We start from the raw sequence: 24,492 nt of genomic DNA on the forward strand, positions 1-24,492 counted from the left end.
GTTTGTAGTTCATTCCAGAGTCTTCTCCGCCAGTCCTGGACCATCATCTGGTATTTCCACAAGTCAAATGGAAGATATGGAGGTAAGGCAGCAAACTAGAGGTGGAGAGATATCTTGAGATGTAGGAAGATTCATGTTATTTCTGATTTTATCTATTTCTTTGATGATAACCCTCTTATCTTTTGAAGCATGGAGGAGTGATGTGGGAAACAACAGGCAACTATGGAAGAGGAGTTGATATTAAGGTATAGTACGCCCACAGATACGAGACCTTTTGATACTTCTGCGCATGTCAAAAGAAGGAGAATCCCTTCCAATAATAGGGTAATCAATCCGTATTGTGGGATGAGTGTTTATTATCGGAAAATTAACTTCTCTTTTATGATCTTGTAGTTTTTAATGTGGTAACTATTTTGCTTGTATAACAGTTGGAAAATTTTACATATAAAGCACGTGATTTCGCGTGTTTGTGACCAATTCATACATTGCCTTATTTGTTTTCCCCTTCAGCATAAACTGACTCTTCTTGGCAGTCTGCCAATAAGAGCTCTCACTTCTGTGGTCGGACTATACCAGAGATGGTTCTCATTGTTAAGCTGAAGTTACCACACAACTCTTGTGGACACACAGTTGTGTGGTAACTTCAGCTCCAAACTGGTAAGCAATACTCTGCCACTGGGTAGACCAGCTGTTGTTCAAAGAGTTGAGGTATTACAACCTCAAGTCATGCCTGTGAGCTTATTTATGATGTTCCTGGCAAATATCTTTATCTTTAACTTAATTTTTTTCCAAATGTTGTCGATATGTTAAGTTGTGATCAAGTGTGACACTAAAGTAGCAAGGATTAGAGCCTTGTTTCAGAATTTTATATTTAGTTTCTTTGCACTGCATGATTATTTAGGTGGAAAGCTGAAACAAAAATTTTGCCAGGATTAGGGGAGTCTTCGTGTTTCAAAGTAGTTTTTCAGTGAGCTCAGATCTTTGCTTAGTGTTTCCTCAAGGCCTTGAAAGGTATTGGCTTGGGTGATGATTGCTATGGTGTTAGCATTTATAGACTGGCTGCTGGAGGGGATGTCACTTGTGTACAGATTGAAAGAGCTGGGAAGAGGACAGATCCTTGAGGCAATCCATCTTGCAAGATAAATGTTCTGCATTTTTGTGAATTCTAATTTGAATGAGTGTAAATACAGAAAAAAGTACTTGTCTTTGTGGCCTTACAACAACATTTAATACCATTCCTATACCCTGATTTGGGAGGCAGTCATCCTCCATCATAAACCACAACAAACTGAGCACCTTGGATACATCAGAGGGTGCATTCATTCATTCATCTATTCATTTCTTTGTTGTTGTGTGCCACTGACTGTGAATCTCTATGAGAATGCCTTAGTCATTAGAGGTGAAATATTGGCATTAGTTTTCTTTTGTATCAATCGTGTTCTGTAAATCCATTAAAGCATAGCAAAATCATGACAAATGCCATACCTGATTCACAGTTTTTTTTTAATATGTCATCATTAGATAAAACTGCATCAAAATTTTGTATCCTACATAGTTTTATATGTATAATTTTTGAAACTGGTATATAAATTGATATATACAGTTAAACTGGTACATACCTTTGGTTCTAAAAGTTTTTCCCAAACAGGAGTTACATAATAAAGAATTCCAGCTGAGGCACCTTCCAAAGTAACCCCACGTATGAAAAGAACAGTTAATATAACATATGGAAAAAGTGCTGTAAACCAGATGATCTGAAAGGTGTTAAAATTATCAATACACATATAACAATAATTATTTATAACTATGTTTATACTATACTAGAATGTTAAATATAATTAGCAGTATTTAAGTTGCAATATAAATAGCAGAATTTTCGAATCCACAGCCTTTTGGCTCTCCAGCCAAAAGGCTGTGTGTTCGCATCCCGCTGTGGACATGGATGTTTGTCTGTGAAAATAGTAGTGGTGGGTGGTAGATGGCATTGGTGTAGTTGCGGTTTGTTGGTGGATTGAGTGGTAGAGACAGAGCTGTAGAATAGGTGCTCTCCCTCGATGAGCCTTTGGACTCCCTCAAGGTGTCATGTAGTAATAATAATAATTTGTAGAGACAGATCAACAGTAAATATATGTGTATAAATTAAAAAAAAAACACTCTATCCTTTTCATTCTCTAAGAAGTGAAGGGTTGAATGAAGGGAATGAGAGAACAGGAACATAAGACAAACAAGAAAATAGAAGGGGAATCAGGGTGGACAGAGACACAGAATGTTGTTGAGAAAGGTGGTGACAGAGAGGAATGGCCAGAACAAAGACATGCAGGAAGGAGTCGCATCATATCTGAGAAGTGATGTCAGTGGAGCTTGTTACAGAACCAGAAATGAGCTATTGTGTTTGCTTACAAATGCCAGCAGCATTCACACTAAGGGGAATGAAACTGTTGCATTAATTGAGTTAATTATGCCCAATTTCCCCAAAGTTAATTTCCCCAAAAAATTGTTGTAATAGGTGAGATGTAGTTGAATGAGGATGACATCTTGACAAGAATAAAGATAGAGGGATGTGATGTTTTTTTTTTTTTGTGAAGATAGACAGGGAAAAAAAAGAGAAGGATAAGTAGTGTTAATGGTAGCAGAGGAGTTATGCCCCCAAGGTGGAGATGCAAGAGACAAATAGTGGAAGTGGTTTTGAGGCAGTATGGTATGAGGTAGAGGCAAACAGGATGAAATATTTAGCTAGGTGTTGCTAGAGACATGGTAATGAGGAGGACAGTGAGAAGGAAATGGATGGGCAAATAAGAAAAGGGTGATTATTATGAGTGATTTTAATTATGATAATATAGAGTGGAATGAAGAGATGGCATATGGGGACAAAGAAAATGAATGTCTCAAATTTTTGAGAGACAATTACCTGGTAGTACATAACAGAGGAACAGAGGATATTATTATGAATGGTGTCAGATCTGTAACTAGCTGTTGAGAGTGACTATGAAGTAATCATACTCGGTGGTGGCCAGCTATATGAGAGGGCTTCTGTGAGAAAGGGATATACATGGAGCTATAAGGCCAGTGATTATGATGACAAACTCAGTGGGCAGTTTGCAGTTATACAAATGAATGAGGAATTGGATGGAAAGGAGATCAATTTTGCTGGTATCCTACTCAAAACTATCTGGCAAGGGTAATGTCTTAATGTATTCCAAAAGTCATAAGTTAAAGAAGGTACTCTGTGAAATGAATGAATGAAGAGGTAAGACATGTAATTATTATTATTATTATTATTATTTATTATTATTATTATTACGGGTATCTCCATGGAGTCAGTAGACTCATCACAGGAGACCCAAACTAGCAAAACAATATCTGTCATATCTCTTCTTGAATTCATTTACAGACGAAGAGCTCACAACTAAGTCAGGCAATGAATTCCACTCATTCACCACCCTCCAGGCAAAAAACCTTGTTCTGACACCTTTGTTAACCACACTCTTCTTTAATTTCCAGAGATGACCTCTTGTTCTTCCATCACTATCACACAGCTGAAACATTTCCCCTGCATCAATCCTATAAAAACCTTTTAGTAATTTGAATGTTTCTATCATATCCCCTCTTCTTCATCTATCAACCAATTTCTGCAATCCACAAGCTCTCAATCTATCAATGTAGGGAGCATTTTTTATATCACTCACCAACTTGGTCACTCTTCTCTGAACCCTCTCCACAGCCTCCTCATCTCCAAGGAATCCAGGTGACCAGACCTGAGCACAGTAATCCAAATGTGGAAGTATCAATGCTTTATAAAGGGGAATAATAACCTCTTTATCTCTGGATGTCAGTGTGTTCCTCAACAACCAAGTAATCCTATGTGCAATCTTGGACACCTTAGCAATGTGTCCTCTGAACTTCATCTCCCTATCTACCAATACCCCTAAGTCCCTAGCCTCATCAATCTCTTGGAGTACCTTTCCATCGATGTAGTACACAGCTGGTAATCTTTTAATCCCAAAATGCATGACTTTACACTTTTCCACATTGAACTGACATCCATTTTCTTTTGCCCATTTTACCAGCTTATTTAAATCCTCCTGCAAACTTTCAACATCAGCTTGATTTTTTATTGCACTACACAACTTTGCATCATCGGCAAACAACTGAATATCTCCCTTTAAGCCATTTCCTATATCATTTATATACAAATTAAACAACATTGGCCCAAGCACACCACTGGTCACCTGCCTCATTCTGGACTCGGCTCCTCCATACACCACCTTATGGTATCTCTCCCTGAGCCATTCTCCTATCCATATCACCAATTTAATATCCATTCCCATCTGCTCCAATTTGCGTAACAGTGTTCTATGGGGTATCCTGTCAAAAGCCTTAGCAAAATCCAGAAGTACCACTGTGTAGCCAGTTCCTTTGTCCAACTCAGATGTTATTCTATTATGAATAGTTAATAGATTGCTAAGGCAGGATCTACCTTTAACAAAACCATGTTGGCCTCTATAGAGTATCATATCCTGATCCACCCATTCTTGAATTTTGTCTTTAACCAACTTTTCCAATACTTTTACCACTACTCCTGAGATGGTGATTGGTCTGTAATTCAATACCGCAGTTTTAGAGCCACCCTTATGCAAAGGAACCACTTTGCCTAACTTCCACTCCCTAGGGACCATACCAGAGTTCAAACTTGAATTAAATATCCAGGTAAGAGGGGTTGACAATTCATTTGCACATTCACGCAACACCCGAGCTGATATTCCATCTAAGCCTACCGCAGTGTTTGCATTTAAGTTTTGCAATATATTTAATACCTCTGATTCTTTAGCTTCAATTCTCACATTAGGTATTACTTTAGGTATAGAGATATCCTCACTTGGGTGATAGACTTTTGAAAAGTGATCACTCAGTAACTCGACTATTACATCTGATTTTGTCACCTCAATACCATCAGCACCCACTAAGGTTATCCTTCCGAAGTCATTCTTCCTCTTACTTGCCACATAGCGGAAGAACTCTTTGGGATTACCCTTGATCTCTTTGGCTAAGGTCTTCTCATAATCTGATTTAGCTTTTCTTACTATGCTGGTAACCTTCCTAGCTTGAGCCTTGTACTGCTCATGGGTGTCCTGATCGCCTTTCTCCTTGTAAATTCTCCATAACATTTTCTTTTTTTGCAGTTCAAGCTTGATACTACTGCTCATCCATCTAATGCCTGCCTTGTTTGACCTCCTGACCATGGGGACACACAATCTGATATTGCTTTCCTCAGATACCCGCTGATTTTATCCCAAGCACTGCTAACATCTTTCCCTTGCAATATGTTCTGCCATGGGATGGCTGCAAGCTCACTCCGAAGCTTGTTATAATTGCCTAACCTGTAGTTCCGTACATACCCCTTCTTAATAGAAAAATCCACAGATTTTGCAACCTCCCAAGTCAATACCACATGATCGCTTTCACCAACTGGAGGTAACGAGGACACCTTACTTATGCATATAACCTCTGAACCAATAACCAGGTCCAACACTCTCACACCACGTGTCCCTTCAGTTACGTGCTGTTTCAAGTAATTATCTCGTAGAAGATGTATGAACTCCATTTCCTTTTTGCTACGTGATATTTCCTCCTTCCAATTGATATCACCATAATTAAAATCCCCCATAATAATCACTAAGCCTTCACTCATTGCACTAAGTTGCTGATGCATGAATTCAATATCTCCCCCCGTACTCCCTGGCCTATAGCAGCATCCAACTGTATATTTGGTTGCATTGGTCACTATTTCGCACCAGACTGCCTCGAATGAACTCTCATTCACATGTCTATCATCATGATATACTACTTTCTTTGGCTGCAACACATCAGCTATCATCAACAGTACTCCTCCTCCTGTTCTATCTTCTCTATCCTCCCTGAAAATACTGTACCCATCACATTCAATTCCAGTGACCACATCTTCTGCTGACTGGCTGAATATATAATCTGGAAGAGATGGATGCATTATGGAGGTAGCTCAAGATGAGTGTGGTAATAATCAGCTGCATGGAAGATGGTAGGCAGGCAAGGAAGATGACTCACTTGGTAAAGGTAGCAAAAGTGCACAATGAGCAGAAGTTAGCTAATGAGGCCAAAAACTTCCTGGGAGTTCTTTTGATTTGTAGCAGTAGAAAAAATAATCATTATAGAAGGATGATATTGATCAGTGAAAATGGTAAAATGATAACCACTGCAGAAGATATAGTTTAAATATTAAATGAGAAAGTCATGAAGATATTTCATCCTTGTGAATGTGAAATCATACAGAACATGAATGCAGTAGAAAGGGAAGAGGTACTGACAGTGAGTAAGCAGGAGGTATACGAAGAATTGAGTAAACTTGATGTTAATAAAGCTGCAGGACTTGATTATCACATGATAATATGATATATGATAATATGATGTTTAGAGGGATGTTCCAGGAAATAACATGCATTTTTAATATGAATCTTGAGATTGCACCAAGTTCCAAAAGAGTAGAAAGAGGACAAAATTATTCTGATTCATAAGGAGGTGATAAGACTAAGGGTTTGAATTAAAAACCAATCTATATGTCAGGTTGAGGTTAAAGTGTTAGAAAAGTTAGTGAGTTATTGCTCGACAGAGTGGCAAGTACGTATCTGAGAAGCATAGCAGAATCTTAATTATACATCCTGTGGTGAGTCTCGGATTCTATGGAAATTGCAGAATAATAATACAGTTATCTTTGTATATGTTCACTTATAAATATTTATAATTGTTTATTTAAATATACTGATAAATCATTCATATATAAATATGTATTCATTTATTTATTTATACTTTGACAGTGAAGAGTCAGAAACAAGTAGCCTACCAATAAAAAAAAAGTCAGGCCTTTTAGCCTCTTTTTTGGTTTGATTCTAGTCACTTTTGTGTAAATTTCATCCACAAAAGGCTATTAGCCTATAGTACATTAATATATATAATGTACCATAAGTAGGCTTTTGAGTATGATGGTGGTTTCATCAGGCAGTGCACTCCAATCATATTTCTCTCTCTCTCCCCGTATACAGCTTCCAGAGATGGCCTCTTGTTCTCCTCCTGTCTTCCTCCCCATTCTATGAAAAATCTCATTCATATTAATCTGGTAATAATCCCTTATCAACTTATGTATATCTGAATCATATCCCCCTCCTACCCACTAGACCCAGAAATTGTATTTCCTCAATCTGTATTCATACTCAACATTCCATACATCATTCTATACCACCTTAGTTTTGTCAGCTCTGAATCCTTTACAAATCATTTCATCCTTCTGAAAATGACCAAATCTGTCCACATATGGACTACTGTGCACAGTAGGTGGCCTGGTTTTGAAGGAGAAGAGGATGTATTGGAGAGGATCCAGAGAAGGTTTACTAAGTCAGTGTCAGGTCTATGGAATATCAGATATGAAATAGCAAAATACCAGATATTAAATCAAAATGATCCTGACTAAGAATGTTTTTAAGGTGTTTTCAAGCTCTATACTTTGAGCATTTGAAAAGAACTGCTTTTTGGTTTGATGTAACTGATCTATTAATAAAGCCTTGTTTGCTTTTTGATAAAAAGCAAACAGACTCTTTAAACAAATCATTGTGCACAAAAGATATTTTGTAATGTATAGTGTTGTCTGTAACATGATGATATCAGAATCACATTATACATTAAGTAAAATGATAATATCACTTAAATGAAAGATAAAATAATAACTGTCACTGAGTATTGTTTTTGAGCACACATTTTCAGTATTCTCAGTGGACTAGGTCTAGATAGGGCAGGTGGTCAGCACAATCCATCTTATTCTGAGATGTGGTCAATTATCATAGATTATTGCAAAATCCTTTTAGATAATATTTTCAATATGTGGCCAGTAGAAAGAAGAATGATTATGGAAGGATGATGTTAGTCAGTGATAATGGGAGAATGATAAACACTGAGGAGGATATAGTAGAGGTATTCAATGAGCAGTTCATTAAAGTATTCCATCCTTGTGATTGTAACATAATGCAAAATTTGAGAGCAGTGGTAATGGGGGAGGAACCAATGTTGGTGAGTGAGCAGGAGATATATGAGAAATTGTTAAACTCCTTGATGGTATATCCCCACCAATCCTATACTCTACATGTATTGAGGAAATGAAGTTAATAACAGCTTTAATTTACATTTTAACATAAGTCTCTTAGATTAGCCCAAGTTCCAAAGGAGTGGAAAGATGGCAAAACTATTCCCCTTCATAAAGGGGATGATAAGACTAAGGCTTCGAATAATAGGCCAATCTACTTGTCTGGAGTTGAGGTCAAGGTGAGGTGTTAGAGAAGCTAGTGAGGACAAGGATTCAGAACTGGGTTAACAGCAGTAGATTTCTCTTTAAGGGACAGCATGGGTTTGCTAACGGAAGATCATGTTTTAGCATCTGCTTACTTATTATAATAAGGTAATACGAATACAGTGGACAAGAAGGATGCATATACAGTAGTATATTTAGATTTTGCAAAGGCTTTTGATAGATTGCCACATAACAAATTAGTAATTAAAGTGGAACAGATGGGATTGGATAGTAGATTAGTGATTGGCTGTCTGATAGGTATCAGCAGGTTCTGTATGGGGAAGAGTGATATCACAGAAGAGGAAAGTCACTAGTGGCATGCCCAGGGGTCTTTTTTGGGGCCATTATTTAATTTGTATGTAAATTATGTAAATGATTTGTATGTAAATTGTGATGTACAGTTGTTTGCAGATGATGCAAAGTTGGGGAGAGTTATGAGAAGTAGAGCAGATGTTGTAGCTTTGCAAAAGGACCTAAATAGACTCTGAATGGGCAGTATGTGGAGATGTTAGTTTAATGTAGCAAAGTGTAAGGTTTTAAAATTTGGGAAGCAAAGATGGGATGCAGAGTATAGGATTAGTGGGGATATTTTAGAGGAAGTGGAGGAGATTAAAGATCTGGGTGGATAGGGACTTGAAATTTTATGGACATTTTGTTAAAATTATAAGGAAAAACACAGCTGATTATGGGAATGATGCAGAGAACAGTGACGTGTAGAAGTAAGGATGTTCTGATTCCATTGTACAAGGCTTTGATCAGTCAGCACATGGATTACTGTGCACAGATTTGGTAACTTGGTTTTCAAAAGGATGATGAGATGTTAGAGACGGTTTAGAGATGATTGACTAAGTTGGTTTCTGGTTTCTGTAATGTGGAATATGAAGACAGATTGAGAGAATGCAAATTACAGAGGTCTAGTTGATAGAGGAAAGAGGGGGAGATATGATCACGAAGTATAGGTTGGTAAGAGGTAATTACCAGAGTAACATGGATGAGATTTTTTATAGAATATTTGGAGACAGAGGGAGAACGAAAGACCATCCCTGGAAGCTGTATATGGTGGGTGTGAGCAAGGGGTTGAGAAATATATTTTTTGCTTGAGAGTATGGTAGGTGATTGGAATGCATTGCCTGAGAGGGTAGTAATTGCAGGCACAGTGAATGAATTTAAGTCGAGGTATGATGAGCTGTGCATGTGAGAGTGGGATCTCCCATGATGAGTCTCTTTACTCTGGAGGTCTGTTGATAATAATAATATAAATAATATTTTTTTTTTCCCTAACTACTCCTGCAATCCATACAAAATCTTTATATTTCATCTGCTAGTTTTGTATATATATATATATATATATATTTTTTTTTTTTTTTTAAATTTTAAAAACCACCCTACCATTCAAATCTAACATCTCTTTCAATAAAGATTATTCTGCAAGCTCACTTCATATACAATTGCCTACTGGTTGCTTCTTTTGCTTTGGTGATCACTCCACATTCACAGCTAAATTACATTTTAAATTACTTCTTCAATTTTGAATGTCATTTTCTAATAAGTTGGCAAATAGGACCATACCTTTCCACTTTGATGAAGGCCACGCCAAATGACTATGTACACAAGAAAAGAGGCCAATAATAAAAGAAGTGCAAGCTCCCACTGAAGTTTTCCTAAATCTTCAATTCCTGAGGTTATCCCTAATACTCGTCTTCTGTAATATTTTTAAAACACGTTAGTTTTGCTGTACAGTTAATACATATTCAGTATAACTAAATGTTCAGTATAACTAAATGGTAATATTCAGTAAAGAATATGGTATCAAAGAATATTAAGAATTTTCTTATTACTTCCATAATTTAATTAAGTACAGTCTGGTACAGAGTATATAAATTACATTATTGTCATCTCAAATTAGAGCATCTAAAACAGAGGTCAATATAAAGTGAATTTTATTGAAAATGAAATCAATTTATATCAGTTTTTTTTATTTTTGGTGATTATAGTAATTTATCAATAACTTTAATTATAAATTGAAGAAAATTATTATAAAGCTATCCCTACAACAGAAAAAGAAATTTGACTAATCTGTTTCAAAAGAAAATAAGCCAAATGGATGTTTTAATATTGGATGAGGGTGCATATGATACACAGGTGAAAATTTTACAACTAATAAATTTATTTCATGTAAGTTTTAGTTTCCATGTTTAATTTTTCTAAATCCAAATGGATCTTCAGGAAGCATCACTAAAGAGGCTATTCATGAAAAAGAGATATACTTAAAAAAAATCAAGAAGATGTTTTGTTTGTTTTAATATTCAGAGATATTTAAATATAAAGACAATCTTGTTAAATACAAACTGAATGAATGACATGTAATACCTTCTTCCACCAAACTCTGTAGTCTGAGTGCCCTCAATCTATCTTCATAACCAACATTGTTAAGTTCTGATATCGTTTTCATAATCTGCCTCTGCATAACTCCAAAGGTTACTTTACACCCTTCAAATTCTAGCGATAAGAACTGAGCACAGTAATCCAAATGCAGTCTGATCAGAGCTTTATGCACCCTTTTATGTCTCCTGGTCAACATCCTCCTCAATATTGCAGCAATTCTCTGAGTTGTCTTCACAACCACTGAAATATGCTTTCTGAAGTTCAAATTTCTATTGACAATTATCCCAAAATCCCTTACTTCCTGCACTTCATCATCCAGTGGATCCTAAATTTCAAAATCTCAGCTTTAGCTGTATTAAACTGACATCCTCTTAATTTGTCCAACTTTCCAACCTATTCAAATTCCTCTTGAAGGCAGGACTAGTCCTAATAACCATCCCAAACTTCACATCATCTTCAAGCAACTGAATACCTCCCTTTAATCCAGTGACAACCTCAGTGACATAAAGATTGAATAGTAACAGTCCCAGTACTGAACATTGGAACACCTCTTCTAACCTTCCTACTCTTTGATATCTATCAGAAAACGAGTTACCAATCCAATCCACTATCTCAATATCCAAACCCATATATCACAATTTAAATACTTCAGGGGATGGAACACTCTAATAAAGATTTCATTCAACAAACAGTTCAGCTATGTCACCTGACTACTATCTCCTTCCAGTAAGGTAATCCATCCATAATCATTTTCCTCCTACTGATCATATAGTGAAAGAATTCCTTGGCATTCTTCCTGAATTAAAGTGCTAGTCTTCCTCCAATATTCTAATTTTTCTCTACTTACTATACTGGTCATCTTCCTAGCCTGAGCATTATATTCTCCACCCCTCTCTCTCTCTCTCTCTTTATATGCCTTCCATAACCTTTTTTCTACCTACAATTCCTGTTTGATTTCCCTAGTCATAAATTTTCTCCAAATTATTTTAACCTCAAAACCAACAGTGTAAAGTTCTGATATCATTTTCATAATTTGCCTCTGCATCACATCCAAAGGTTATTTTATACCCTTCAAATCCTGGTGATAAGATCTGAGCACAGTAATCCAGATGCATTTGCCCAGAGCTTTATACAACCATCACCTCATACACTGAAGGTATACAGTCTGCCACTGATGTTAAAAAATTTTTCTTAAGTATTTCCCATGTATTATTGATCTCTCTCTTCCTTAATTCTTTCATCCATTGTATTACTCCAAGCCAGTTTTTAAGTCTATCATAGTTTCTGCCTTATAATTCGACATAAATTGTTTCCACTTTGATGCTTCTGTGCCTATTCATTCTCTAAGTCAGGACTAGATGGTCACTCTCACCAACTTAGGGACAAGTGTGACATCTCAGCCATGGTCGCATCCTCTAATTCTATGACCAAGTCTAAAATGCATGATCTCATGTTTCTTCCACCATATGCTGTCTAAGACAACTGTCCCCAAGGAGTCCAAACATTTAGTTCCCTTATTACTGTATGCTGCTTCCTTCCTTCCTCTGCCTACATATTGCTATAGTAAAGTCCGTCATAATGATCCCTCACTCTGCAATTACCAAACGAATTTGGCTAAACATTTTCTGCTCATCTACATTTCCTAGTCTGCAGCAACATCCCACTAAATATCTTGTCTTATTTAACTTCTACCTCATGCATATATTCTAAAAGACATTAGTGTTATTTTCCTCTGATTCTGTACCCATGAGTACACACTCATCTTTTAACATAAGTAACACTCCACCACCACCCTATTTACCTTCCCTATCTTTGAAATATGCTATAACCTTCAACTATCCCTGTCAGGGCAATTCCTCCTCTGTCAATCATATTACAGTGATACCAACAGTCTTTGGAGAGACTGAATCAATTAATGCCACCAACTCATTTCTTTTATGACTAATGCTCCTGGCATTTGCATGCACAAAAACCAGTGAATATTAAGGTGTTCACACAGCTATTATTATTCTCCAAGACTATACAAGAGCCAAGTATAGTCTCTGCAGACTATACTTGGCTCTGCAATACCACACACATCCTCTTGTTCTTAAGTCACTATCTTCACTTTAGGCTATCCCTGCTACTTTCTGCTCTTGCAATTCTACTTTCCATGCCCTAACATGCTCACATGCCCAGAAAACAAAAGTATCTCCAAATGCCAGCATCCTTCTGTGTTCAAATGCAATCCATCCCTTGCATAGCTTCCGTCTATCTCAAATGTACTCCAAGTGGCTGCATATTCCAAACCTCTCTTTTCCTACACATTTTCACTAACATCTCATTCCATTATCACTGTTTTTCTCCTCCACTCTGCGTTATCATACTGAGGCAATGCGCACACACACACACAATCTTTCCTCTCACATATTGCTGCTGCATGAATGTATGGAAGGAAAACAACACTAGAGAATGCATTTGTTAAAAGTGTTTCATGAGCAAATGCAGAAGTGTGAAGAGAGTAAGAAGTGGCAAGTTGAAAGACAAAATGTGTGATAATGCAACTGGCATAGTTAGTGTTACAAGCAGTATGAGTGACTATACGAATGATGCAGTGAAAAATGAAGAGAACAATCAGATGAAGTGGAGTTCTTCACAGAACAAAACATGAGATTGAGTGGATGGCAGAGTTGCCTGGCAGATGGTATGACACAGAAGCAAAATAAATGGGAGAGAAAGAGCATAGCAAGAAAGAGCGAAAGCATGAGAATAAGAATCAGATTTTTTTATGGTGATTCATTGATAAGAATATTAAAGAGAGTGTGATAAAATTGTGTTTTCCTGGTGCTAAACTGATATCCTGATTAAGAATGTCAATGATGCTATAAGAATGCAGAGAGAGTTAAGGTGAGACCAGTACAAATGATTTAGCAAGTGATAAGTGTGGTATGTGACAAGATATGAAAGGGTTGCTAGTGCTAGCATGCAAAAAAAAGAAGACTGAGAAAATAAAAGCTGTGAGACTGTTATCATGGTGTAACAGAGGCAAGCTGACACTGAGAGCTATGATTGCAATTGAGTCATTGTGCAGATTGTACAGGAGGAATGGCATGGAGTTTGTGGATGAAGAGAATGAAATGAAAATGAATGCTTTAATATTGGATGCTCTAATATTGCATGAGGGTGCATATGATACACAGGCGAAAATTTTACAACTAATAAATTTATTTCATGCAAGTTTTAGTTTCCATGATTAATTTTTCTAAATCATGGATTTAGAAAAATTAGAAAGAAACTCACTCCACAAATCATGGATTTGTGAAGTGAGTTTGATGGAAGGAAGGATTTATATAATGTGGATGATTTGCATCTAAATGGATTTGGGGATCAATAATCTTGAGAAAGTATTGTTCAGTGAGAGTTCAGAACTGCAAAGTCATCGAAACTAGAATGCTTGTGGGGGGGGTTGCAAGTTCACATGGGTCTAGGCAACCTAAAGGTTAATAATTGGGAGGGTGATCACATCATGCAAAATGTACCACCCCCAGATTAACTTTAGTAAGATAAATAACACAAGGTGTAAGGGAGGTTGTAGGATTTTTTGGCATTGGTTAACACAACTCGGCCAAAAGTTATAGGCATTAGTGGGGCATGATTGGCAGAGAATGATATGGTCATAGGAATAGAATGCAAAGGATATAATGTTCTCAGAGAGGACAGAAGGAACAGGATGGGAGGAGGAGTTTTGCTAATGATAGCAGAGGAATTAAAATCAAAAAGAGTAGAAGTACATTATGGGAACAGGGATTCAGAGGGTAGTTCATTTGGGGATATCCGATATCAGACAGATGTCAACAGGACTAAATATGTAATTGGTTGCTGCTATAATCCAGGGGATATAAGGGCAAATGTAGATGACATGCACTAGCAAATTACCACAATAAGTACAAGTTGAGTAATTATTATGGGAGATTTCAACTATGGGGGACATAGTTGAAATCTCCCAATAGAGTGCTGGATATGATCACTGCAGCAGAGAACTTAACACTAACCAATATAGATACTCTGACTCCACTTAGAGAAAGTAATCATGAAGTCTTGACCTGGTAGATGGTTGGATATGCAGAATTTTTTGTTAAGAAGGGATATATATAGAATTACAAAGTAGGTGATTATGATAAGCTAATGAAGAGCCATGGCATAAGAATTTGGAGGGGAGAAATGTTGGTTGTGCATGGGAGTGGTTAAGGGGTGTTTGAAGAAAGCAGCATCTAAATGTATATCTAGAGTCAGAAGGATAAATCAGATGAATAGCTTCATTAAGCTTCGTGGGTCTAGGCAACCTAAAGGTTAGTAATTGGGAGGGTGATCACATCATGCAAAATGTACCACCCCCAGATTAACTTTAGTAGGATAAATAACACAAGGTGTAAGGGAGGTTGTAGGAATTTTTGGCATTGGTTAACACAACTTGGCCAAAAGTTATAGGCATTAGTGGGGTGTGATTGGCAGAGAATGATATGGTCATATGAATAGAATGCAAAGGATATAATGTCTTCAGAGAGGATAGAAGGAACAGGATGGGAGGTTGCACACAAAGAAAAGGTTGTGTAGGGATTATACAGAAAAAGGTGATCAGCATGCCTATGAGCAGTATTAGATGCAGGCAAAAAAGGTGACCAGTATGGTAAGGAAAGCAAAAGCTAATTATGAAAGAAAGCTAGCTAATGCCAAAAGAAATTCTAAAGAGTTCTTTCACTATGCAGCAAGTTAAAGGAGGAGTGACTATGGAAGAATGACTTTAAAAAATGGATGGGGAGATAACAAAACTAAACCAAATAGTTGAATTACTGAGTCAGCATTTTGCATGGGTGTACCACTAGGTGGTTACATTGTAATGTGACATATGACACTGACTGATGGGAGAAAGAGGTGCTTAGAGTATTGTAAAACCTCAATGTGAACATGGTCATGGGATTAGATGGTATATTGGCCCATGAATTACAAGAATGTGCAAGGGAATTATCAGTTCCTCGTTCGACAAAACTATTTAATTTAAGCCTCAGTACTGGGAAGACGCCATGGAATGGAAAAAGGGCAAAATAGTCTCATTGCATAAAGGAGACTCCAAGACAGAAGTAACAAATTATAGGCCAAGCAGCATTTCAGTAGTGGTGATTAAGGTGTTGGTGAAAGACAGAATTCAGGACTGGGTGGATAAGAATATGATACTCTATAAGGGACAACATGGTTTTGTAAAAGGATAGGTCTTGCCTTAGGAATGTATGGTCTTGACTTGGGAGGTCGAAAATGTGGAAATTCCAGTTAAGAAGTGTAATTCCAGTTCCAGTCATGAACAGTACAAGGATCAGGTAAGAAAGATGGCCAGCATGGTAAGAAAGACAAAATCAGATTATGAGAAGAAATTAGCCAAGCAAGCAAAAGGAAATCCCAAAGTTATAAAAATCAAGTGGATATTAAATCCAGCATTATTTCAAAGCTGAATACAGAAACTATAAAAGTTTCATATGAAATATGACCAGAGAGCTTACGGGAATACACTCACTGGCATTTACAAGTTGCCCTAGCTGGACAAACAATCAAAGAAAATCCCAAAGAGTTCTTTCATTATGTGGCAAGTAAGAGGAGGAATGAATATGAAAGGATAACTTTAATGAGTGCATATGATAAAGAGGTAACAGAGGCAGACAAAATTGTTGAGCTACTGAGTGATCATTTTGCAAGGGCATATCATCCAAGTGAAGATATTGTTATGGCAGAGAAGACAATTACTGATGTCAGAAAATACCTCAAATTGATGAATTGGAGGTATTTAGGATATTGAAGAATCTGAATGGAAATACAGCTGTGAGTTGTGGGGGCAGGATGGCATATTGGCTCAGTTTAAGAGAATGTGAAGGGGAACTAGGAACTTAAACAACTGGCTTAATTTGTCTCAACTCTGGCAAAATTTATTATGGTGCATACTATGCACCACCATATCATATATTATCAGATGATTAAACATGTAAACTTAATCGTGTCGTGCTGTCATAGTAGCCTGCAAACCCCTTGCGGGTACATATTAGGAAATGATAATGATGCTCTGGAAAAGTCCCAAGTGAGTGGAAGGAGGGAAAAATAATCTTTGCACATAGGAGGATCTAAGTCTGCAGTAAAAAATTATAGACCAATCAGTATCTCGGGAGTAGTGGTAAAAATACTGGAAAAGTTGGTCAAAAAGAGAATTCAGGAATGGGTAAATAAGAATATGATACCTCTATGAGGGGAAGCATGGCTTTGTAAGGGTCAGTCATGCCTTAGTAATTCACTAACCTTTTATAATAGTGACAGCTCTGTTGAATAAAGGAATTGGCTACACAATGATAGTGCTGGATTTTGCAAAGGCATTTGATATCACATGGAACACTGTTATACAAACTGAAACAAATGAGGGATGGATATGAAACTAGTGGTATGGATAAAAGGGTGGTATCTGGAAAGATATCAATAAGTAGTACATGGAGAAGGAGCAGAATCACGGAGAAAGCATGTAACTAGTGGTGTGGTGCAGGACTCTGTGCCTTGGACTACTCCTGTTTATTGGAAGTTTTTCCACTTGGGAAAAACTTCTAATTCTATTTTAATAATAAGGTGCGACACCTTTTGGCTACTCGTATATGAAAATATGACTTCTGCATTACTTCAACCTTAGTATCACCCCCGGTCTGGCTCCCACTGATGAGACCTCAATAAAGATAGAAACTGGTCTGGGTAGTGATGCTTCCCACAATGCATAACATTATACATGTCTATACATACATGCTTTGCATTATGGGATACTAAGGCAAGTGATGTGAATTCATTAGCTTCTATATATGAGTTGCCCCAGTCCTGAAAATACTTCAGGTGCAAACTTTCTTTGCTTACACTTGGATAAAGGATTAAACCAAGTATATAATTTCTTGTATCTTTAATTAACTGCTGTTTAATTTGTACATTATGCAATAAAATACATGAAACTAGATTTCTACCAAAAGATCTTAATCACTCAATTTTCGTTCCAATTCCCAAAAAAACAAAAGCTACAAGATGTGAAGAGTTCAGGACAATCAGCCTCATCAGTCACGTATCAAAAGTCCTCCTATACGTTATTCTTGAAAGAAATAAAAGAAAAATAAACATAGAAATAAATGATACACAAAGTGGCTTCAAGGAAAATGTAGGTACAAGAGAAGGTATTTTCAACATCAGAACCATCATAGAAAGATATCTAGAAAAACAAAATGATGTGTACCTCTGCTTCATAGATTACAAAAAGGTATTTGACAATGTCCAACATGAACAATTAATTGAAATCCTTTCAAAAAGAGGCATGGATGGAAAAGACATTAGGCTATTAACTAATCTTTACTGGGAACAGACTGCATCTTTGAGAATAAATAGAGAGACCTCAGAAGAATTCCCAGTTCAGAAAAGTGATTCCTTTGAATAAGTTTTAAAAGAGGTAAACCGTGAGTAGACATATCGGTACACAATAAATAACGGAAAAAACTCACGTAGAAAGATTATTTATTAGTATAATTTTCGCCTGTGTGTCACAGGCATCCTCAGTACATTAAGTACATCCTCAGTTAGTGTTTAATTTTGAGCTTAATGTACTGAGAATGCCTGTGACACACAGGCGAAAATTATACTAATAAATAATCTTTCTACGTGAGTTTTTTCCGTTATTTATTGTGTACTGATTCCTTTGAAGTTACTAATAAAATTAGTAACTTCAAAGGAATCACTGTAGGGGACAGAAATGTTAATAACCTAAGATATGCAGATGACATGGTTATTCTAGCTGAAAACAAATATGACCTCAAAACTCTTATAGATGAAACCCTCAAGTATAGCGAACAGTATGGCCTCAGTTTCAACTTTAAAAAGACAAAAATCATGATAATTTCAAGGTAAAAGAAAATACCAAAAATATGCATCAATATAAAAGGAAATAAATTAGAACAGTTGCAAAAATACATATACCTTGGACACTTGATCACAGATAATGGCAGGACAGAAGATGAAATTAGAAAAAGGATTGAAATTGCAAGGTCAACTTTCAACAGTATGAAAATCTACTAACATCTAGAGAATTAAATCTGAAAACAAGACTAAGAATCTTCAAATGTTACATATGGTCTACATCATTATAATATGGAGTAGAGACATGGTGTGAAAAAAACTGGAGGATGCTGCGAAGAATTATGAGAATATCATGGAAAGACAAAAAGACAAATGAAGAGGTACTAGAGATGACAGGCGTAAACAGGATCCTGATGAAAGAAATTAAAAAGAGAAAAAGTCAGATATTTTGGACATATTCTGAGACATAACTGCCTACAAAGGACACTTTTTGAAGGAACTGTTGAGGGAAAGAGAGGAAGACAAAGACTGGAGTGGATGAAAAATATAGAAAACTGGACCTATCTCTCATATGAGGAATGCAGCAGAGAGGCACAGAATAGGACATGGTGGAGACACATGGCAGTCAATCTCCTGGAGGGAGAAGACACCTGACAGGACAGGATAGGAATTTGTACATAAATGATATTGGAAATAATTTGAAGTGAAATATTCAGTTCTTAGAATGATGATAATGCAAAGTTGGGTTAGGGTAATAGTTAATCAAAGTGATGTAGAGAGCTTGCAGGATGATTTGAACAGGCTGACAGTATGGGAAAAACATAATGAATGGCAATTTAATGTGGAAAAGTATAAACTTATGCATTTTGGGATACAAAGATTACAAGCTGTTTACCACATTATGAGAACTGTACTCCAGGAAATTGATAAAGCCAGTGAGCTGAGGGTAGTAGTAGATAGCGAGTTGAAGTTCAGAGGGCATATTGCTAAAGAAGCCAGGGTAGCTCAGAGGATTACTTGGTTATTGAAGAATACACTCCCAAGCAGAGATAAAGGAGTGACCATTCCTCTTTATAAAGTCTTGATACGACCTCATTTGGATTACTGTGCTCAGGTCCGGTCACCTAGGTTTCTTGGGGATAAGGAAGTGGTGGAGAGGATCCAGAGGTGATTGGTCTGTGGAATGCTCCCTATGAGGATAAATCGAGAGTTTGATTGTAAAAGTTGGTTGATAGGCAAAAAAAAAAGGGGGGGGGTATATGATTGAAACATTTAAGTTAATTAAAAGATTTTATAGGATTGATGCAGGGGAAAATTTTTAACCCCTTGCTAGAGGGGACAGAACAAGAGGTCATCCCTGGAAGTTGGGTAAGTGTGGTTAGCAAGGGCATGAGGACTAGATTTTTCATTAACTGTCTGTTAATGGTTTCAAGCAGAGATATGACAGATTGTGTTGATAATTTGGTTCTCCGATGATTAGTCTTAGGACTCCATGGAGGGGCCCATGCAATAATAATAATAATCATTTGCTTACTTCTTATAATAAATTGACAACGGAGTTGGATAAGGGAAATGGCTACTCGGATATTGCTCGACTTTACAAAAGCATTGACAAGATTCCACATAGAAATCTATTGAATAAATTAGGGAAAATTGGGATTGATATGAACCTGGAAATTTTGATTAAAGGGTGGCTGATGGACAGATATCAAACAGTGGTTCATGGAGAAGTTGAGTCCAGGAGAAGGAAAATGACACTCGGGTGTACCAAAGGCCCAATACTTGATCCTCTGTAAATAAAGATGATGCAGAGATTCTGGAGGAAGATATAAATAGACTAATAGTATGGGCAAAGATAAATTGCTTCTTATTTAATGTAGCCAAATGTAAAGTGATGCACTTTGGGAAGAGATCACAAGCTGCATGCTACACTGATGGAACTGAACCAGGAAACTGATGCAGCTAGGGACTTGAGTGATTGCAGACAGAGTTGAAGTTTTAGAGAGAATACTTTGAAGTCACCAAAATGTGTGAATAATTAATCTCCCACAATGAGTCTTCTGATTCCATGGAGACACCATTATTATAATAATAATTCTTAACATCAATCCCTTGCTACATGATTCCCACTATCTTTCAGGTCATTTGTACCAACCATCACATCACTATCACCTTTCCTCATTTTCACCTTGCTTTACTGCTAATGCCATGCTCTACCATTCCTCCAGACAAACACTCCTCAAACCCTCTGCACACACACACACACACACCCATAGCATCAAATAAACTCCCCACCTGTTTCCAATGCTCTACTGACTGCATTTAATGCACACAGACACATTCCTCACTTGCCACATTTTTAATTCATAGCATGCATAAATGACACATAGCATGTTACAAAATCCTCCACTATGTTACAAAGTTAATTAACCCAAGCAGTAAAGGATTCTTACGTTTTTGGAGGATGAGGAAACTATAAATGTGATATGATTGTTGTGCCAGGAAAGGTCGTAATAACCTAATTGTCTTCAATGATACTAATCTCTTTTTTTTTGTCATAAAAAAGTTCTTAGTTCACCTGACGTATCTTTAGAAATACCCAGCTCCCCACACAAGACCAGATCTCTCTTCTTCTTCAGCAAACATTCACTTCTGGCTTTTCCTAGACAAACACATCCCAGCTGTAGTTTCCTTAGTCTCCAAGAAACATGGGTCCATTTTTGCTCAGATTAATTAACTCTGTACATCTCTGAAATCTACCCAACATTTGGTGAATGGTACACCAGAAACATCCTCCATAAAATTTTTGATGGTGTCCAAAGGAGAAGAATTCAGATAATCAATGAATTCTCTCTCTCTCATCACAAGTGAATATTCAACCATTATCTCACAGACAGTGATCTGTTTCAACTTGATGTCTTTCCTACAGATATGTTCATGGCTGTTATGTTACTGAAATGGAATAGCACATCTATCATTATCTCCTCACAGATATACTGTGTGTGTGTGTGTGTGTGTGTGTGTGTGTGTGTGCGCGCGCGCATGTGTGTTTTATGCAGTTCCCACCTGCAAAAGGTTATTAGTAAACCTATAGTACATTTGTACTGTGGGTGGGCTAAGAATTTTTTTTATCAATTTTATATTTTTTTTGTAATTTTTTAATTTTATTTTTACATGGTCCCGAAACTCTGCTCTAGAGACCAAACATGGAACTTTTTCAAGCCACTTCAGGCCTCCAAATAAGCGAGGAAGTAGTCTCATACTGGGCAATGAAATCTACCTAATCACAAACATGCATGCTCATGATGGGATTCTGGACCATGACCGTTTGCTATTCCAGCACATGGGCTAAAATAGTGTATCCACCCTCTGAGTGGATACACTAACCACTCAGCCAACCACACACACTTTCTACTAAGCCTATAATGACATAAGCAGCAGCTGCATCATTTATAGTCTAACCCACCAAACCTGATTTTTCTCCTATTTCATTTCATCTACTTCTATTCTCTGACAGCCTTACTCATGAAGTATTCTCTAAGAACTATACCCTCCAAAAAGATTCTTTCTTTCTTGACCCTTGTCAACATATGTCACTATGTGCTGTGAAACTTCTCAGTGTGTGTGTGAACTTAATAAAAAAGACCCAATCCTTCCTCTTTCCCTTGCATATATCAAGTGGTATGCACCATAAGTTGAACATTTCATTGATGACACTTAAGAGCAATTATAGAAGCATATTAAACAATAATCCTTTATTATTATTACGCGTGGATAGGCTTATGTGTTTGTCAGACTTTTTTGCAACAGATTTCACGGTTTGATGTGAACACAGATGGATAAGAAAAATTAGCTATCAACACAGCCACTCTCAAACCTAGTCTCTGGTTACACTATGTTGATGATGTGTTTGCTATTTTGCCACATGGCCCAGACACAATAAATACATTTTTAGTGCATCTAAATAGCCAGCACCCTAAAATCCACTTTACAATGGAACTAGAAGCCTTTCTTTTAGGCTTGCACGGTGATCCGAATGCATTTTTGGAAATTATGGAGACAACTACCGTGTTTGAATAAAAACTTTAGTTTACTATTACTAAAATTTTTTTTTTTTACAATTCGACGTTTCGACCTTTATGTCAAGGTCATCTTCTGGAGCGTACAAATATACACAGGAAACAAGCTATACTACAATCATACTGGTTCGTTAAAGACACTGACTAACCGCTACCACAATTGTTGGTCTGACCTCTGGTGAAAAAAAAAAAAAAAAAAAGGTTGAAACAACGGCAAAATATGGCGGCCAATCAGAGGACTTCCTCCCCGAGAAAAAACAATGAACAACAAACAAGGGAGACAAGAAGCGACCAACCACCAACAAGCAAGAACCATGTGATTAACTTATCAAGCCACACCCTGAACAACGGCGAACTCACACTGCTGAATAAAGGACTGAACTATGCAATAGCGCCTAAAAAGGTAAACAAATTAGATTTTATCTACCACATTGAAAGAGGCATCAGATCCCTACCTAACATAGCAGACAAAATACGACTAGAAACCGGTAATGTTCTAAATACCAAGAAAACCATACAGAACAACCTGACTAAAACAGAATTAGCAGCAATTAAATCGTTAAAAGCCAAACAAAACATAATAATAACGAAAGCTGATAAAGGCAATGCCACTGTTGTCCTTGACAGGTCAACATACATACTGAAAATGAACCAACTAGTAGCCGATAACAACACATATAAAATGGTAAATTATAACCCAACAAAGAGGATAAAGGACAAAACAGAAAAACTATTAAAGTCCGTCACTTCTTGGCCATCAGACACAGTTAAAAAACTCAAACCCCACTACGCCCGCCCCCCCCAGAATATATGGGGTTCCGAAAATACACAAACAAAATGTGCCCTTTCGACCAATAGTGGAAGGAATAGACAGTCCCAATTACTACCTAGCCAAGAAATTAGCGGCAACACTCAAGGAGTTGGTAGGTCATTCCTCCTCCTACGTAAAAAACACACAACACTTTGTAAACATAATCAAAAACATAACACTCGACAAAGACGACTTATTAGTCAGTTTTGACGTTTCTGCCCTCTTCACTAATGTACCCATCAATGACACAATTCTCCTACTACGGAACAAATTTCCACCCAACATTACGGCCCTCTTTGCCCACGTACTAAAGTCCGGTTACTTCGTGTGGCAAAACAAATTCTACCTACAAAAGGAAGGTACGGCCATGGGCTCACCATTATCTCCCCCAATCGCGAACTTCTACACAGAAACCTTTGAGCAAAGGGCTCTTGATTCCGCCACGCTTCGACCGACAATCTGGCTCAGATACGTTGACGACGTGTTCGCGATCTGGCCGCACAGTCAACAAACGCTAAACACATTCCTCAGCCACCTAAACAAACAACACGAACGCATACAATTTACCATCGAAATCGAAAACCAAAATTCGCTCCCGTTCCTAGACACACTAGTTACACGTCTTCCTTCAGGCAATCTATCCTTCACGGTCTACCGAAAACCGACACACATGGGCCAATACATACATGCGAATTCATATCACCACCCAGCACAAAAATATGGAGTCATAAACACCCTTAAAAACAGAGCCACAACTATTTGCTCTAACCAGCAGGCCCTGAAACAAGAACTAAAAATCATTAGTGACACATTCATAAACAATGGCTATAACAAAAATACTGTCAATAAAATACTCTATAAAACCACAACAAAAACGAATCTAGATTACAGTAAAACCATAGCCATCCCATACATTAAAGGGTTATCAGAAAAAATCAATAGAATCCTACAACATTATA

The 24,492-nt window shown here is 37.1% G+C and overlaps 1 protein-coding gene across 5 annotated transcripts in view; it reads right to left on the reverse strand.

Annotated features, from left to right (window-relative positions):
• LOC150108301 (sodium- and chloride-dependent GABA transporter 1-like) overlaps positions 1 to 24,492 on the reverse strand; it is a 213,845-nt gene that overhangs the window by 86,505 nt on the left and 102,848 nt on the right. For all 5 annotated transcript variants that reach the window (XM_090390687.1, XM_090390691.1, XM_090390689.1 and 2 more), the window contains 2 exons: positions 9,938 to 10,070; positions 1,620 to 1,754 (listed from right to left, as the gene is read on the reverse strand). In XM_090390687.1, the coding sequence (XP_090246813.1) occupies positions 1,620 to 1,754; positions 9,938 to 10,070 (268 nt within the window). The remainder of the gene's footprint in view (positions 1 to 1,619; positions 1,755 to 9,937; positions 10,071 to 24,492) is intronic.

This window comes from Typopeltis vanoorti, chromosome 3 (genome assembly GCF_054136105.1).
Source record: "Typopeltis vanoorti isolate ZY-2024b chromosome 3, IOZ_Tvanoo_1.0, whole genome shotgun sequence".
Taxonomy (NCBI): Eukaryota; Metazoa; Arthropoda; class Arachnida; order Uropygi; family Thelyphonidae; genus Typopeltis; species Typopeltis vanoorti.